General features: G+C 60.8%; 1 protein-coding gene across 1 annotated transcript; it reads left to right on the top strand.

Moving 5' to 3' along the window:
* Positions 1-222: 222 nt before the first annotated feature.
* PEG3 (paternally expressed 3) lies at positions 223-16,018 on the top strand (the record flags this gene model as incomplete). The annotated part of the gene is made up of 10 exons (XM_084906851.1): positions 223-267; positions 1,806-1,876; positions 4,670-4,741; positions 6,257-6,728; positions 7,389-7,517; positions 8,218-8,448; positions 8,527-8,633; positions 10,535-10,637; positions 11,278-11,367; positions 11,706-16,018. Exons 4-10 carry the CDS (start codon positions 6,335-6,337, stop codon positions 16,016-16,018), a joined length of 5,367 nt encoding a protein of 1,788 aa, XP_084762977.1. The 5' UTR covers positions 223-267; positions 1,806-1,876; positions 4,670-4,741; positions 6,257-6,334.
* Positions 16,019-18,484: the final 2,466 nt, after the last annotated feature.

The raw sequence follows: 18,484 nt of genomic DNA, 5'->3' as shown, positions 1-18,484 counted from the left end.
GAGGGCCTGGGGAGCCCCGCCCATCCGCACCACGTCCGCCAGGCCTTCTGCGCAAGCGCCATCTTGAGTGGCGGTGGGGCGGGCCTCGGGGGCGGGGCCGCGCTGTCCTGAGTGACAGGTGGCGCTGAAGACCCCGGCCCGTCTTGGCGCTGTCTATTGGCGGCCAGAGGCTTCCAGAACAGCCCTCTCCTGAGGGATGGCGGGGCTTTGGGGTCAGCCCGGAGGCCGCAGCCAAGGCTTACTGCACAAGGCGCCCTTCGGAGGGCGGTAGGGCGGAGGGGCTGCGGGCGGGTGGGTGGGGGGGGGGCTGCAGGCTCCGAGCCGCCTCCGCTGTCCCTGCTGCGCAGGCGCAGAGCTGCCAGCAGCGCGCTCGCCGCAGTGGCGCCATCTTACGTGGCCGCGCGACGTGGCGGCAAGAGCCTTGCTCCCTCTGAGGGGCGCCAGAGCAGCGCCAGAAGTGGGGGGCCAGGTTCACCTCGCAGTTCTGGGGGTCACTTAGGAGAGAACGGAGGCGGCGGGGTGTGGGGGCCCGGGGGACCGAGTAGGCCTCGCGGGAAGGGTCGGGCCTGCAGGGGCAGGACTGTGGCGCGAGGATGGCCACCAGGGGGCGGGAGGCGGGAGGCGGCTCTGCTGGAGGCGGGCCTGGGGGCAGGGGGGCGGGCCTGGGGGCGGGCATGAGAGGCGGGGGGGCGGGCCTGGGGGCGGGGTAGGGAGGTGGGGGGCGGGCAGGGGCGGGGCCTATCCAAATGGGGCGGGGTTTCCTGCTGGGAGGGCAGCCTCGGGCGGGCAGGGGCCGGGCAGGGGCCACGCATGCGCACAGCCATATGCGGTGTGGCACTGTTGCTGCAGGACCCGCTTCCCGGGCTGAGTTTATTTATTTATTTATTTTTATTTTTTATTTTTTTATTAAGGTATTATATGTGTACATATATTACTGTTGCCCCCCCACTTCCATACATGTCCTCCCTCCCCAAAGTTTTTTTTTTTTTTTTTTTTTTTAAAGCATACACCCGCTAGTGATAGCGTTAGCAGAGCCCACCGGGAGCACGCCGAGAGCCTATGCAAGGTTCTGTAAGATTCGCTGCTGATAGCACTGCCCCAGCATAATGTGACCATAGCAACAAGGGCCTATGGGAGCTGGGCGCTTCCCGTCACTTACATACACGCGGTGGAGCTCAGGGTCCCGCCCTGCATCGCCAGCCATTAAATGGCAGCACCGGAGCCTCACCTCCCTTCCCTGAGGGGCACCCACGCCATCGTTATCCCACGTGGTGTGCATGGGAAACAAAAGCCGATTTTTTACCCCCAAAGTTCGATCTGTAATAGTTGGCCATGAGCTCTGAGATTGAGTCCTCAGGGCCTCTGCTTTTCGGTGAGGCAAGAGCACGTGGTGGGGGTCAACAAGAGACCATAAAAGTGAGGTGCCACACCCAGTCCCTGGCCTGTCGTTGGCAGTGAATAACCGTGCCTTCTCCGCCACGCGCCCCCCTGCCCCACGGCCTTTGCCCGTAGCGAGTGGCCAGTGCCACCCAGCCAGTGGGCAGGCTTCTGAAGTTGACAGCCCAGGGGACAGCCTGGGCCCCAAGAGCATGTGGCCCTGCCCCCGGGAGGGCTGTCCTGGTCTCCCCCGAGCCCTGTGAGTGCCGTCATCACCCTCCCCCCGCGGGAGGAACCGGTCATGGCAGAGCCCACGTGACGTCTCACGTTTTCCTTTCCTTCCCCAGTTCTGCCTTCTCCATCTTCTGCCCTCTTCCCCGTCGGCTGGCTGACCCAGCGCCAGGTGGCCGAGTCCTTTCCTTCCCCAGTTCTGCCTTCTCCATCTTCTGCCCTCTTCCCCGACGGCTGGCTGATCCCAGCGCCCGGTGGCCGAGTCCAGGTGAGCGAACTCGACTTCTCGCCGCATGGCGCCACCCCCTTCCTCCTCCTCGCACCCGTGGCCCACCCGCACGGCCGCAGCACCCTCGGCGCTCTCAGAAAACACACACACACACACACACACACACACACACACACACTCCGGGTAGGTCCCGTGTTCGCTGGACACTCTCCCTGGCCTCGAGCCACGCTTCCTGGTATCCTCACTCTTCCTGCCATCAGCCACCCCCTCGCGCCTCCTCTCTCTCTCCCTGGGCAATGGAAGAAGCACGAGTCACTAGTCACCACAAACCCGCCCCCGGGGAAAGCAAGCGCGTCCCTGGCGCTCACGGCGTGTTAAGTAACGAAAGGCATTGAACACGTGATGGTGAGACCAGGCACTCGCCCTGGGCAGTTACCTTAACCCGGCAGAGGCCGTGTGGGGCCTCCCGGAGGGAGCCAGGGGCATGGAGGGTGAGCCCTGAAGGGCGGCGGGCGGGAGTGTGGGAGGGGGGTGTTGGGAGAGGAGACGTGGGCGTTTCTGAGGGAACGGGAGGGGAGCCCACAGCCCAACACTCCTGGAGCGAAGGAAGGACTCGGTCGGCATTGGATGGACGTGGGGGACAGGTGAGCACGTGGCTGCAGCCCACGGGAAGCCACTGCGGCCTCGAACCGGGGCAGTCACACGATGATCAGATTCTTGTGTTTAACATGTCATCTGGTTGCAGGATTCAGAAGGGGAAGGTTGAAACGGTGGGTGCCAGGAGGCCACCCTCAGGTCTGAGGGAAAGGTGGTGGCTTGGATTTAGGGTCACGGCAGTGGGTAAGTGCACTATCCCGCCTCCATGGCAACGCTGATGTCTGACTGCTCCCGGGGAGCAGGCCTAAGCTGTCAGTAGGACATCCCCCCAGGGGTCCCAGATTGTGAGAGGGCACAGGCTGGGCTGAGGGCCCCCTGATGCATGAATTTCATGCCCTGAGCTTCTAGTTTATATGTATATATAAGGCTAAGCAACCATGATGCTCACTGACCACCAGGGGGCAGAAGCTCAGACTGGTATCTATATGTATAAAAGGCTAAGTGGTCATGATGTGCACTGACCACCAGGGGACAGACACTCAGACTGGTGTCTTTATCTATATCTATATATCTATATCTATATAAACGGCTAAGCAGTCATTATGCGCACTGACCACCAGGGGGCAGATGCTCAGACCGGTAGCTATGACACGCAGTGACCACCAGGGGGCAGGGCACTCAGTGCAGGAGCTGCTGAGCTGCTGTTACTTGGCAGCTGTGGTTATCGAGTGATGCACTCTGGACCGGAGGGGAGGAAGCCCGATTTTAGGGTGTATCACCCAAGAACCACCCTTTCACGATCTGGGACCCCTCGGGGGGGTGTTGGAGAGCCGGTTTCAGCCCGACCCCTGAGGCCAGCCAAGGGACCTCACTGGTGCACAAATCCATGCACTGGGCCTCTAGAATATTAATGTTGATCAATGTCACCCCAATCAATTGACTAAGATGAAAATTTAAAAACTTTTAAAAAATTTAATAAGTTCAGTCTAAAAAAAACACACCTTTTCCTGCTCCTAGGTGATAAAAATTTTATTTCATTTTTATTTTAGATTTAGCATTTTTATGTATGGTATGATCTCCCCCCTCAAATTAATGATTGGCTAGTTTTCCTATTCCTACTTATTGAAAAAATCTACATATCCCTTATTATGTTCCAATGCCATTTCCATGGACTACTGCCTACTCAACTATGTATAGTAAACTTATTATGATTCTTAAATGAATCAGCCTTCCTGTCATAAATTGCAAGTGGCTTTCTTTTGTTATTTAATTTCTTTGGCTTTTTGGTGTAGGCAAGACCATCACTTCTTATTTCCATGTCATCTTTCTGCCTTTAGGCATCATACTGTAAAATAACGTTCTCACCCCAAGATTTATCCAACTATTTCTTGGTGATGGAAAAAATAAAGTAAAAGAATCCCATGGTCAAATACACTTGTAAAGCACTAACCTTTACACCCCTCTCTTGAAGGGTCGCAGTGAGACGTGCCACTGCTCACTGCGTTTATGGCAATTTACGACATACGCCTGCTCTACAAGAGTGTCCAGAACAGAAAATATATATATATATTTCTGAAATGTCCTGTTTGGCTTGTTGGCCTTTTGACATACGAATCCTCAGAATATTGCTCTAAATGGAGTTCTTCCAGGTTACAGTGGAGCCGCTGTGCAGTTCCCACCAGCACGCTTGGAAATCCCATGAGATGATATACATTAATTTGGGGGGGGTGCCTCTGTTTATTGTAACTTCATTTATGGAGGTGCTGCTTTTTCATATTGGAGCCCCTCCCACTTAAAAAAAGGATTGTTGACACATATTTGAGGAGTCTGTTATAAGTTATTTCCTTATTAAGTTATAACATCCCCCGATTGGTTCCTAAGAGAATGACAGTTTTACACCTTTCTTTATGCCTTAGATGTGTTTCTTTGTCTGTAATTAGCTCGCACTCTAGAACGATGTTCAGTGAGGACAGTGTTCAGTCCTCACGCCTCTTTCCTGGAGCGAGTGGTCGGAGTGCGTTAGTGCTAACCTTCGCCTGGTTTCACAGAGAGAACCCGAGGTGTTCTGTTTCCTGCTCCCAGCTGGTGCATGTGACACAGTAAATGGTCCTCTGTTGAAGGCGGTGGACAAGACCTCACCCCCAATGGCCATTTGGAGGATGGGTCTTGGGCGCTTTTTTTTACGTTTCTTCCTTGGTCACTCGTCTTGTATCTCTTCCTGTGAAATGTCTGCAGGTCGCTGGCATTTTGACTGTTCCTGTGCGTAGTGGCTTGTTTGGAAGTTCCAGAGAGGATCTGTTCCAACAGGTGACTTGCATGCCTGAGCGTGTCCCGCTGTCTCTGAGAGGCTGGGCTGGATCTTGTCGGGGACCCGGTTTTGTCTCCGGCGGGCGGGGCTCTGTGCTCTCCCCCACTCCCGGAGGCCTCCGCCCTCGCCGAGGCCGCCCTCTGAGCCAGGGCTCAGCCAGGACACTTGCTGTCCGCTGCTTCCAGTGCCTTTGGCACTGCCACCCCTCCTCCAGGAGGGCGGGGCCGCAGGGGCTGGTCCAGGGGGACAGACAGTGGAGAACAGTTTTCAGCAGAGCGTAGCCATGACAGCAGGAGGGCGTGGGACCACCTCACAGCCTTGACTCCTAAACAATTGGAACACCTTTTCCCCTTTAGACGTATTAAAACAAAACAATATTTTTTAAAAATACATTTTTTTTTAATTGACTTCAGAGGGGGAGAGAGATAGAAGCATTGATGATGAGACAGAATCACTGATTGGCTGCCTCCTGCACGCCCCCAACACTGGGGATGAGCCAGAAACCTGGGCTTGTGCCCTGATCTAAAATCGAACCCTGACCTCCTGGTTCATAGGTCAGCATTCAGCCACTGAGCCACACCGGCTGGGCAGCTTAATTTTACACCTGCAGCTGTCCTTTTAAAAGAGCGTGTGCCGTGCGTGGTTTCCTCCTTCTCTAGAAGGAGAGCCCGTGAGTCCACGCAGCCCCAGCCTGAGATTTTCTCACGTGTTGCCCACTTCGCACCAGGGCAGCACATAACAAGCGCGGAGGCAATGGAAGCATCCATGATGAGGGAGAATCATGGGTCAGCTGCCTCCGGCACGCCCCACCCTGGGATCGAGCCCACAACCCGGGCCTGTGCCCTTGACCGGAATTGAACCCGGGACCCGTTAGTCCGTAGGCCAATGCTCTATCCGCAGAGCCACACCGGCCAGGGCGGGTGGTGAGCCTCTCAGGCATTCTGGCTTACGGAAGCTTCATGGTCCTCAAAGGGGGGTGGTCTCTGGTTCCTCGTTTGCAGAATCTGGGCAGATGCCAGGACTCAGAGTAAATTGCCCAGGATCATAAAACCGGTCAGTAGTGCTGACCGGTGTGGCTCAGTGGTTGGACATCCATCTATGAACCAGGAGGTCATGGGTTGATTCCTGGTTTGGGCACAGGCCTGGGTTTCAGATTTGATCCCCAATAGGGGGCGTGCAGGAGGCAGCTGATCAATGATTCTCATCATTGATGTTTCTCTCTCTCTCCCTCTCCCTTCCTCTTTGAAATCAATGGAAATATATCTGTTTTAAACAAAACAAAAGCCCCATCAGTAGCGACCTGGCTCCTTCAGTGCATGCGGTGCCCGGAGGCATGCCGGTGCCTGCGGTCCTGTGTGTGTGTGTGCGCACGTATGTGTGTTTCTGGGGGTGGGGGTGGGGATGACGCACCGCTTGCCCCCCCCCCCCCCCGCCTTTCCGCAGAGGCGTGCTGACCCCTCCCCCGCAGGCCGCCGGGCCTCACCCCGGCACGTGTGTCTCCTTGCGCTCCGCAGGTCCCCACTGGCTTCACGGCTGCTGCGTTCTTCCCGTCACCTGTTTCGGTTGCTCAGCTGACCGCTTTCTCTAGAAAGATGCTGCCGCCAAGGCGCTTTTACTTCGGCAAAATCAAGAAGTCCTGGGCCCCAGACCCATACGAGCCAGACAGTGACCTGGCTCAGGACCCGCATGCCATCGTCGGAGGAAGTCCGACTGACTCTGAGTTTTCTCACCAGAGGTTTCGGAATTTCCTCTATGTGGAATACGTAGGGCCTCGCAAGACCTTGCTCAAACTCCGAAACCTCTGCCTCGACTGGTTGCAGCCGGAGATCCACACCAAGGAGGAGATCATCGAGCTCCTGGTCCTCGAGCAGTACCTGAGTATCCTCCCCGCCAGGATCCGGCCCTGGGTGCAGGCCCGGCGGCCGCAGACCTGCGAGAAGCTCGTGTCCCTCCTGGAGATGTACAAGGAGATGTACGAGCCGGAAGGTGAGGCGGAGGCGGCCACGCCCACTGCCGCGGGCCACGCCCACTGCCGCGGGCCACGCCCACTGCCGCGGGCCACGCCCACTGCCGCTGGCCACGCCCACTGCCGCTGGCCACGCCCACTGCCGCTGGCCACGCCCTCCGGGGACGGCCAGCGTGGGGTGTGGGGGGGGGGGCTGGGGAGCAGAAGCACAGGGCTACAAACCAGCCGCCCCCTGAGGTGGGAGGGAGGGTGAGGCTCGGGGCGAGGGCCCATGAGGAGCCTCACATGTCTCTTGCTGTGGCCCCGGCTCCCTTTGTTTTTTTAATCTTCCACCCGAGGGCATTTTTCCATAGATTTCTAGAGTGGAAGAGGAGGGAGGAAACATGGCCGTGAACGAGAGCCACCTGTGGGTGCCTCCCTCACAGGCCCCTCCTGGGCGGGGACCTGCAGCGGAGCTGTGCGTGCCCTTGGCAGGAACCCACCAGGACTTCTCTGTCCTTGGGCCGGAGCTCCAACCACTGAGCTACCAACCGGGGCCGGCTCCCTTTTGGAGGCCGGAGGGTGTGGTAGGCCTGGGGGCGAGGCAGGAGGTCCCGGGAGGTGGGGTGCGGTGGGCACGAGGGCACGCGAGAGGGTGGGCAGGGGGTGGCCGGCTCTAAGCGGGCGTCCTGTCCTCGTAGACGACAGTGACGCCCAGGGCGAAGACAACATGAACCGGAACGGAGCAGACTTCCGCCCGCCGCGCACCCCCTATTTCTCCACTGAGTACCGACCTGGACGGGCTGCAGCCGCGGCTGCCATGGCCGAAGGTACGCAGTGGCGCCGGGGCCTCTGAGGGGTCGCCCCCGCCCCCGTCCCCGTCCCCAGGGTAGCCGCGGCTGCTCCGAGACCTGAGGGGGGCGCAGGCTCACTGATGACAGATCGGCCTGCCGCAGAGTGACATGCGGGGGGCATCTGGGGTGGCAGCGTTTGCCGTTGGGAGGTGGCAGTGGCTGTTCAAGCCCCACCCGCAGCCTGCCCAGGCGGGCAGGGCTCCATCGCTGTCTCAGTTCTTCAGAGAACGTGGACAATTCTTTAAAAATCAGTCCTCCTTTTTAATATATTTTTATTGGTTTCAGAGGGGAAGGGAGGAGGAGATAGGAACATCAATGATGGGAATCATTGATCGGCCGCCTCCACGCCCCACACTAGGGGTTGAACCCGTAACCGGGGGAGGAGGCATACGTACGGCCTGATCAAGAATCGGATTGACCTCCTAGTTCACAGGTCAACCCTCGGCCTCGGAGTCACACAGTCAGACCTTTTTAAAGGAGCGTGGCTTCAGGGGAGGGGGCACACCGAGAGGCTCGGTGACGAGGCAGAGGGGCTGGCGGCCATCTTCCTGGAGGTGGACCTGGTCCTGGACGGCCTGGGGAACCGATGGGAGTGTCTGCAGGGGCGGAGCTTCTGAAGTAAGCACTTGGGGGGACAGGTCAGCGCGGTGCTCACCCCAATGTCTGGCCTTCGCAGGAGAACGGGAACGGGACCGGGACTGGGACCAGGACTGGGATCGAGAGCGAGCCTGGGACAGGGACCAAGCCTGGAACCAGGCCTGGGACCGCGCCTGGGACCGCGCCTGGGACCGCGCCTGGGACCGGGGCCGGGCCTGGGAGCGGGCCCGCATGCGGGAGCGGGAGCGCAGGGCCCGCAGCAGAGAGCTGGCCGCGCGGGAGCGCTGGCCCTACCGGATCCTCCGCAGAGGTGAGCCCGGTTCTGACGCCCGCCGAGGCCCCGGGCCCTGCCCTGCCCTGCCCTGCCCTCACGGCCGCTCTCCCGCAGGCCTATTCCACCGGGACCTCTCCCTGCCCGCCACGATGGAGCGGAACACGGCCATGGAGAGAGGGCGGCGCCGCAGCCTCACGATGCAGTGCGAGCTGCAGTCCCAGGTGTGTGTCCGCTCGCTCCCGCGCTCGTCCTGGCACAGAGCGCGTGTGTGTGTGTGTGTGTGTGTGTGTGTGTGCGCCTGTGCGTGTGCGCGTGTGCGCGCATGCATCTGCCCCTAAGGCCCCGCCTGGGCCGGGAGCCCCCGCTACTCCTGGACGGGTCCCCAGAGCAGCCAGTGGCCGGAGTGACCGCTCCCCCGGGGGTCAGAGGCCTCCCTCCTGCTCAGGGGGCTCCTCTTAGTGCCCTGCGTGCCGCCCCGCCCCAGCAGCCGCTCCTGCGGGACTGGGTGCAGCTTTGCAGCTGGGGGTCCCGCTGGGGATTACAACGCAGAGGGAGGGCTGCGGGCTCCCCCGAGTGCTGGTGCACAGTCCACACCGAGGCAGCAGCTGCTGTCAGCGCATCGCCGTCCGGTGTGATGTGCATTTATCCCCCTCCCATTGGGCAGATGGAGGCAGACGGGAAAACGCCCTCCCCTTGGCCCTGCCCTCGGGCCCGTTAACAACAGAAACAGCACGGGGACCCTCGGCTCCCTCGGGCCACCCCGTGTGAGGTTCTCACCAGCCCAGGCGAGGCGTGGGCTCCTGGCCGCCTCTCCGGCGGGTTTGGTGCCCGTCCCCGGCCCGGCCGCTCGCTCTCCTCCAAGTCCGGTGCCTGTGCTCCTGTATCCCCCAAAGATGCACCTCCCCGCGCAGCCCCTCTCCTCTGCGTTCTCTCCTCCCTGGAGGCCCCGGGACAGACCGGAGCGCGGCGTGCTCGCCCTCTGGGGCTCCGTGTCAGACCGGGGCGTGTGCGAGCTCCATGCTGCCCCCGCAGTGGGCTATCCACATCACCAGTCTTTCCAGAGGCACTTCCTCTGTGAACCACACGCCCCCCGAGAGCAGCCTCCCCTCCCCACAGCACGCCCGGCGGCGAGGCCCTTCTCCCCGATTCACAGACCAACCCGAGGTGCTCACCGGCCACTCGGCTCCAAATGGCGCCGCCCTCCCTTCACCCGCTCTTCCCGCGGCTCTGCAACGGGCCGGCTCCCCACGGTCCCTCTCCCTCCCTCAGCGCGCCTCAGCCTGGTGCTGTGCTCCCGGACCACGCCCTCTGAGAGCAGCCATGTTCAGTGCAGCAGTGAGAAAAGGTTCCGGAAGGTTCTGTATAGAAGACTGAGTCATACAGGGAATTTAAAAGTTTTCTAAGGAAAGGACCCATTAGAACACAGCAGACAGCTGTGAATGGAAGGCACTTAGCGCTTAAGCCCTCCGCCCCCGCCCCCCCCGGCTTATTTGGAATTTCTACATGCCCAGAGGAGCCCGCAGTGTAGCCGTGTTGTGCAAAGCGTGTGTGTGTGTGTGTGTGTGTGTGTGCGTGTGTGTTTGTGCGCACGCAGGTGTGGGAGGCCTCAGTCACACTTCCTGACCAGATGTCTGCTAAAACACACTTTCTTCCTGTTCCCCGCACATGCCATGTGTAGTTGATGGTTAGCCTGGTGAAGCTTTCCCAGCATCCCCCTCTCTCTGTGTCACAATATTGCCCACCCCCGAATGCCCCCCAAGGCTCTCTACAAACCTTGGCTCACTGTCCAGCCTCCACGAAGCCTGCTAGCACTGATACCTGTACCCACTTTACTGCTTATTGTTCTCTAATTGTTTCACGAGTCTTTTCTCTCCAACCAAATTATAAGCTGCATGAGGGCAAGGAATGTGTGTCATACGTCTTTTGGATCTTCCTCAGACTATAGCGCCAAGGTAGGTACAAAGTAGGCCCCTAGTTAACCTTGACCTGGACCACTCAGAACCCCAAACGCTGTGAGCACTCCTGCTGCCTTTGTATGTCGTAGCTCCCGTGTCGCCAGCGTCCTGCTCTCGCTGCGCGCCCCTCCGACGGGCCCCCTGAGCGTCTGTGTTTGCTGTTTCAGGACGCGATGTCATACGAGGACATGGTGAAGCTGACCGAGGACCGGAAGGCTCAGAACTCCATCAAGGACAACATGGAGAACTACCAGAAGCTGCTCTTGCTGGGTAAGCCGCCGCCCCTGCAGGCACGGAGCGCCCGCCACCCTCCTCTCTCGTCTCTCCACCTCGGTCTGTCTGGACGTCCGGGGGAATCGGAAAGCTTTGAAAGCGCTCAAAGCAGAAACATAAATGAAGAGGTTTCTGTTGTTCAGAAATCCTCTGGTTCTGGGGGAACACGGAGAAGGCACTGCCCAGAGCTGGTCCTCTCCAGGCGGTGACCGCAGAGGCTGAGACACACACTCGGCACGGGCCGCCTGGCCCGGGAGAGCAGCCGCCGTTCGGGTCTGGCGCGGCGGAGGGAGCTGGAGGGTCCTGAGTGAGGCCGGAGCCCCGAGGAGCTCCATGTTTCAGAGAGGCAGGGGAGAGGCCTCGGGAGTAGGCGGAGCCTAAAGGGATGAGTGGAGGTAGGGAGACGGGAGGCCTCGGTAGGAACGTGGAGGTGGAGTCAGGAGGATGGACCACCTCCCTCCCGGTTAGAACGAGCTAAGGAACGGTGGTGAGGAAGGGAAACTGCGAGCTCAAGACGTCCAGAGGATTGGCTCTGGGCTGCTTCCTGTGTGGTGGCTCAGCGAAGGGCAGACATCACTTTATGGTGCTGAGACTTGGTCCCCAACTCGAGTGTGAGCTGTCGTATCATTGTGAACAGGGCTTCAGCTTGCCGAGGACGATGGCCACTCCCACATGACACAAGGCCATTCACGGTCACAGAGAAGTGCCTACCCCAGCACCAGCCGAGGTAAGCTCTAGGGAGACATGCGCAGCGGCCACTCGGATCGGCGAGGCGGCACGAATACACACACACACGTACATACGTACATACATGCATACACACGCACACACAGTGAGTCCTCACTCAGCGTGCTCAGGCTCGGGCTGAGGTACGGGAAAGGAGCGTTGCCATAGGCCAATGATGTCCGCAGAGGTGCATCCCCACGGCATCGCGTCCGTTAAGACGCGGACCGGCCGCACCGACAGGCCTTTGGCAGTCCTGTCCGCACCGCCTTCACGGAAGACCTCCTGTCGCTCCGCACAGGCGGGAGCTAGGGGGCACTCACCCTCGGTGTCTCTCTCCAGGGCTGGGAGCCGCGCCTGAGGCCAAGAAGCCAGCCCACCGCCGTGGGATCTGCGAGGAGGAGCCTTCGCACGGAGCCATCATGGAAAAGTTCAACCAGGAGGCCTCGCGCAACCCCGCGCCCGGACGGGCCAGAGAAGCCAGCGACGGGCTCCTGAGGCTCCCCAGACGGCCAGACCTCGACCTGAACAGACAGTCCGTGATCCAGGGGAGCGCCTGTGCGGGGAGCGCCTGTGGGGGAGGGGCCTTCGATTGTAACCCCAACCTGGTTCCCAAAAAGAGGGTTCTGGAGAGAAAGCGGCGCTATCAGTTTGACGCCGACGCCAAGGGCTCCGGGCAGGAGCAGAGGGGCTCCCCGCGGAAGAAGCCCTTCGAGTGCAGCGACATGAGGAAGGCCCTGAGCATGAGCGGCCTCAGCACCCCCGCCTCCCAGGTGCCGCCGCCCGAGTTCGCGCCCATGCCCTACGTGTGCGACGAGTGCGGGCGGGAGTTCGCCGTCATCTCCGAGTTCGTGGAGCACCAGATCATGCACACCAGAGAGAACCTCTACGAGTACGGCGAGGCCTTCATCCACAGCGCTTCCATCAACCGCAGGAACGCGGCCCGCGGCCGGTGCTACGAGTGCAAGGAGTGCGGCGAGGCCTTCGAGCGGAGCGCCGAGCTGGCCGAGCACTGCCAGCTGCACGCCCGGGAGCGCCAGGCCGAGGGGAAGGCCGAGGGCCAGGAGCCCTTCCTGCCCAGCCCCACCTTCAGCGAGCTCCAGCGGATGTACGGCAAGGACAAGTTCTACGAGTGCAAGGTGTGCAAGGAGAGCTTCCTGCACAGCTCCGCGCTGGCCGAGCACCAGCAGAGGGCCCACGGCAGGGGCGACGAGGAGGGCGAGGGCCCCAAGCCCGGCCCCGCCTTCCAGGAGCTGCAGCGCATGTACGCCCTGGGGGCCAAGGAGAAGATGTACGCCTGCAAGGTGTGCGGGGAGACCTTCCGCCAGAGCTCCTCCCTGAAGGACCACCAGAAGGCCCACTCCCGGGCCAACCCGAGTGAGAGCAAGGGCAAGGCGGCCGAGGAGGCCTTCCTCCCCGGGCAGCCCCTGCGGCGGCGCCCGGGCTCCTTCCTGCAGGAGCAGCTCTACGGCGTGAGGGGCGCCGCGGGCGCCTTCGGGCAGCCCCCCCGCTTCGGGGAGCCCCCCGCCGCGCCTCCGCGCAGCCACCTCTACGAGGGCGGGGCCTGCGGGAGCTCCGTCATCCGCAGCGCGCCCTTCCCCGGCTCCCGCAGGAGCCACACCATAACCAGGCCGCCCGCGGCCGAGGACCAGAGGGCCTTCGCCGTCGGCTCCAACCCCGACGACAGCCAGAAGCCGTCCCTGAGGCTCCTGGGGAGGAAGCTCAACGAGAGGTCCGTCATTCTCAGCCTGTCCTTCGCCGGAGCCCCGAAGAGTCACAGTGCCGTGGGGCCCACGTTTGCCAAGCCGAGGGCGGCGGCCACGTCCACCGTCACCAGCGCCAGCGCTGCCGAGCAGAAAGCCCGGGCCGGGGAGACCTCCGAGGAGCAGAAGAGCGAGAGGTCTGTCATCCACAGCGCGCCCGTCTTCAAGCTCCCCAGAGTTCCCATCGCGAGGGAGCGGCACGCGAGGGGAGGGCCCTCCAGCCTGAACGACAAGCAGCAGCAGACCTTCCTCAGAGCCAGCCCGAAGGAAACGGACAAGAACAACAACTACCAGGACTCGGTGATCCGCCGCGCGGCCGCGGCCGAGGCCCCCAGGAGCCTGGGCGCAGAGGGCGCCGTGGAGATAAAGACGGAGGGCGCCAGCGCCCCCGAGCACCAGAAGGCTCGCGCCAAGAAGAAGAACATCGAGCGCGGGGCCTGGGAGCCGCCGGCGGTCCACCCCCTGCCCTTCGGGGGGCCGGAAGCCGTCCGCCCCCGCGAGAAGCTCTACGAGTGTCCCGAGTGCGGCGAGGCCTTCGTGCGGAGCGCCGACCTCGCGGAGCACCAGAAGACCCACCACCGGAGGAAGCCCCTCGGAGGCGCCGGCTTCGAGCGCTCGGTCATCCGCAGCCTGGCCTCCGCCGAGCCCAAGACCAGCTACGCTGACCAGGCCGTGCAGGTGGGCTATGGTCGGGAGCCAGAGGGCCTGACCTGCATTCAGCAGCCAGGGCAGAGCAGTTTGCTGGAGCAGATAGTGGGCATGAGTTTCGTGAAAGAGCCCGTGCAGAGCTACGCCGAAGAGCCAGAAGGCAGGGCCTGCATGATGCCGCCAGAAGGCAGGGCCTGCATGCAGCCGCCCCCAGGCATGACCTGCATCCAGCCGCCCCCAGGCATGACCTGCATCCAGCCGCCCCCAGGCATGACCTGCATCCAGCCGCCCCCAGGCATGACCTGCATCCAGCCGCCCCCAGGCATGACCTGCATTCAGCAGCCGGAAGGCATGACCTGCATCCAGCAGCCCAGAAAGAAGAGTTTTCTCGAAGACCTGGTGGAGATGAGCTACGTCCAAGAGCCCGTCGAGACTTATGGTCGGCGGCCAGTGGAGCTGATCCACGCCCTGCAACCAGGGGGGAGGAGCGCCATCCAACAGCCACAGCTGGCACAGACGAGCCGTCCTCGACAGCCAATGGGAATGAGCCGTGCAGAACAGCCAGCGCCGACAAGCTACGCCCCACGCCCAGTGCCAGGGTGCAAGGACTGTGGGCAGTCCTTCGCCGCCACCGAAGCCCTCGGCCCGCATCAGAAAATCTACGCCTGCGAAGAGTTCCATGGAGGCTCCGTCATTCGGGGCGCAGGCCGTGGCAGGTCAGAGTACGAAGAGCCGGAAGAGGAGGAGGAGGAAGATTCTGAAGACTCCATCTACGGCTGTAAGGACTGCGGGTTGGGCTTCGCAGACCGGGCCGACCTGAAGGACCACCAGAAAGTGCACGGCAGAGAGTACCTCGTGGACACGCGCGAGTACGCGCAGTCCGCCGCCCACACCCACTCCGTCGGCGAGTACCAGCGGGAGAACACCGGGGAGCAGCTCTTCGAGTGCCCGGCCTGCGGCGAGTCCTTCGTCCACAGCTCCTTCCTCTTCGAGCACCAGAAAGTGCATGAGCAAGACCCCTACTACGGCCACCAGAGGTACAGCGAGCCCTTCCTGCACCCCTTCGTCAGCCCCCAGCGGTTCCGGGCCCCCCAGGCCAGTCCCACAGGCCTGTACCTGCAGTGCCACGTGTGCGGGCAAGATTTCATCCACGGCTCCGTCTTCAACGAGCACCTGGCCCTCCACGCGGGAGCGGGCTCCCAGGAGCCGGCCCCGAGGGGCAGCGGCGCCGCCGGCGCCGCCAGCGCGGGCCTGGCCCTCGCCCAGCTGCAGAGAAGCCCGGAGGAGCGGCGCCACCAGTGCGGCGTCTGCGGAGAGGCCTTCCCCAGCAGGGCCGCCCTGCGGGAGCACCGCAAGATCCACGAGAAGGGCGCCGAGCCCTACGACTACGGCGCCTCCTTCGTGCACACCTCGTTCCTCACCGAGCCCCCCAAGGGGGTCTCCCCGTTCTTCGAGTGCAAGGACTGCGGCCAGTCCTTCCTCCACAACACGGTGCTCACCAGCCACCAGAAGTCCCACGAGGAGGAGGAGGGGGCCGCGGCGGCCGCCCCGCGGGTGGAGGCCAGCGTGCTCGTTCCTCGCCAAGTCCTGCGCATCCAGAGCTCACACGCGGAGGCCGCGGGGCCCAGCGCGGAGGCCGAGGGGCCCAGCGGGGAGGCCGAGGGGCCCGAGGGGGAGGCCGCGGAGCCGCACGGGGACGCCGACGAGCCGGACGGCGTGGGCATCGAAGACCCCGAGGAGAGGGAGGAGGAGCCGGAGGGGAAGGCCGAGGAGCCCGAGGAGGACACCGACGAGCCGGAGGGCGCCGGATCCCAGGACCCGGAGGCGGCGGAGGAGGCGGAGGCGGAGGCGGAGGAGGAGGAGGAGATCCAGGTCGAAGAGCCGTACTACGACTGCCGGGAATGCGGGGAAACCTTCACCAGCACCTCGGCCTACGGGGACCACCGCCAGGCCCACGGCCGCGTGATCATCTTTGAGTCTGGAAACGGCTTCGGGGAGAGCGCCCACCCGGCCGGGCACGCCAGCGCCAGCACCGGCACCGGCACCAGCACCGGCACCGGCACCAGCACCGGCACCAGCACCAGCACCGGCACCAGCACCGGCACCGGCACCGGCACCGGCACCGGCACCAGCACCCTCGGCAGCGACAAGCCCGACGACAAGGCCTTCAAGTGTGACGTCTGCGGCCAGCTCTTCCACGACCGCCTCTCCCTGGCCCGACACCAGAACACCCACACCGGCTGAGAGCGGGGCGGCCCGCGAGCCTCCCCTTCCCTAGGACCTGCCCTCCAGAACTCACCGCAGCCCACTCCCATCAGGACCCTGAGCTCGGCCCGGACACTCTGACTCGACAGCCCGGACGGAGAGGAACCGAGGAGGAGGAGTTGCGGTTCCGTTGTCTGAACTCCCCGGCACACACCAGTGCGCATCGGGGAAGCCACAGCACACCCTTCCCTTCCGTCCCAGTGGTCAGCGCGGGGGACAGGCCTAGGCGGCCGGAGACTACAGAAATAGCCCCAACCAAATACTTGTGTGCCCCACCTGTCCTTCTCCTGATCTGTACATAGCGTAGCGAATCGTAGCCAGCAGTGGTCACAGGAACTTGGACTCACGACACCAGAGTAACAGTTTACCGTGCAGAGATACCTCCGTGGTACACTTCCGTCTTCTTGGGATGAGGAAATGAGCACCATACTTGCAGATACCTTCGTTCCTGTGAAAGCTTTCTTGTGCATTATTTTCACCCCCCGAGTATCTCTTTGAGTAACTGTGTTGTTCCCTTACCCTGAAATACTCCTGTAAGGTGTAGGCATGCAAGACACATGGCCTTTCCTCTGTGCTCATTGAGAAGAGACGTTCTCTGAGCTTCCTTCTCGGCCATCATGTCTACACCAGCTCCTTGGCACCTGATGCTGTAAAGCCTTTTGCAATCTGTGGATTGACCCTTTGTGACCCCCGTTGACCCCTTGCCACACTGTACCTCGCAGTGATCCTCATGCAGAAATACTGTGAGCATGTGTGTGTGTTTAGCCAACTTAATGTGTGTGCGCTACTGAGTCCCCAAACTCCCAGCCTTTCCCCGTGCCCCTTGCTGCTTTGCCTTTGAGAGAGTGGGCTGCAGCCATCACTAGATGACGCCAGTGCCTGTGAGGGTTGTGAACACGGCGCCGGTGACGGCTGTCGCCGCTCTGGGTGCGCTTTCTGCCTTAAGCGACGAGAGCAGCGTGGCTTCGCTCTGGGCGCCGCCTGGGCGCCAGGAGCACGCACCCCGAGAGCTCTCTCTTCCTGACCCATTCCTGTCCTCACCCGTCCGACCCTCGCCCCCCGCCCCCTGCCTGACTTGTTTTTTTCTTTTTCTTTTTCTTTTCTTTTCTTTTTTTTTTTTTTTTTTTTTTTTTTTGAAAGAAGAGCTTTCTTTACAGTCAACCTAAGCTTAACATGGACTCAGGTTCCCAGCAGCCTTAATTTGTTTTGTTACCAGCTGTTCTGCCCGCTTTCGCCCCTCCCCCAGGACTTTGGAGCCACCCGTCATTAGTGCCCAGTTGGTCTGATGCCCATCAGTTCCAGACCGACCTCATAGCTCGTGGTCCCCGTGTCGTCTCCTGTGGGCCACGTGTGCTCCTTTTGCTTCCCCTCCCCCTCACGTCACGACTATTGAGATTTTTCTTTTTTTCTTTTTTTTTTTTTCTTTTTTCTCTTTTTTTTTTTTTTTTTTTTTCGGCTTTGAGTTGACTGGAAAAATAATTTGAAAATTTGGGAAAAAAAATTCAAAAGTGGATCTGATGAAGAAGTGAACAAAGGATAAGAGCAGAATGATTTGAGAAAGAACATGCCCATACTTGGTTTGGGAAAATGTGCCCAGATCTCACGCGCCTCCATCTGCGTGGTCAGGGCTAGAGGAGAGGGTGTCAGATCCGCGGGAGCGCCCCAGTCCAGAGAGGTGGCGAGACTGGGGGCGCGGAGGGGAAGGAGTAAGCCAAAGAAGGGAGTCCTTACCCAGCAGCAGACCTGGGAGGGTGAGGACCCGGACAGAGGGAAACATCTGGACTGGATTGGAAGGCCCGGCCGCCGAGGGTACGGCCTGGGCAGCTTAGAAGGGGGCCATCTGGAGGGCATGGTATCGGTGAGGGCCCGCTGCATAAAAAAAAAAGGCCGGAGGTTGGAACGGGCATCCGGGAGCAGCAAGGCCCCGGAGAAGGGAGCCATGGCCAACATTGGGGTGAGCTTCGGTTCCTCCCCATTGGCAGCGTCCATCGGTGGCTCCTTCTCGGAAAGCCACTCGCCAAACGTCAGGGTGTCCGTTCCAGCCTCGTGCTAGTGAGAACTTAGGAACAACTTCGGTGCCAAAAGATAGAGCGATTAAGTGAGCGTATCTGATTCTTGCTCAGCTGTTTTAAAAAAGATAATCATGCAGAGTTATGTAGTAGCGTGGAAATATATTTACAGAATATTAAGTGGAAAAAGCAGGATACAGAATTATATTTATACTGCAATTATAACTGTTTAAAAACGTATGCTTTTAGTCAGCAGCTGCTGTGTTGTTGTTGTAGGCTTCTAGTTGAGCATTATTTTTCTTAAATTCCTTGATGTTCTTAACGGTAGTGTTACTAAAAAGTTTATAGTCACGTCTCCATTGTGAACAAAATTGGTACTCATTATCAAATACCTGGAAAATAAAAGTGGAGGGAAAAAAAAACAGACCATATTCCC

This window comes from Pipistrellus hanaki, assembly GCF_964339955.1.
Source record: "Pipistrellus hanaki genome assembly, chromosome: 15".
Taxonomy (NCBI): Eukaryota; Metazoa; Chordata; class Mammalia; order Chiroptera; family Vespertilionidae; genus Pipistrellus; species Pipistrellus hanaki.
Note: the sequence above shows the minus strand (reverse complement) of the source record. Positions and strands in the feature narration are given on the sequence as shown.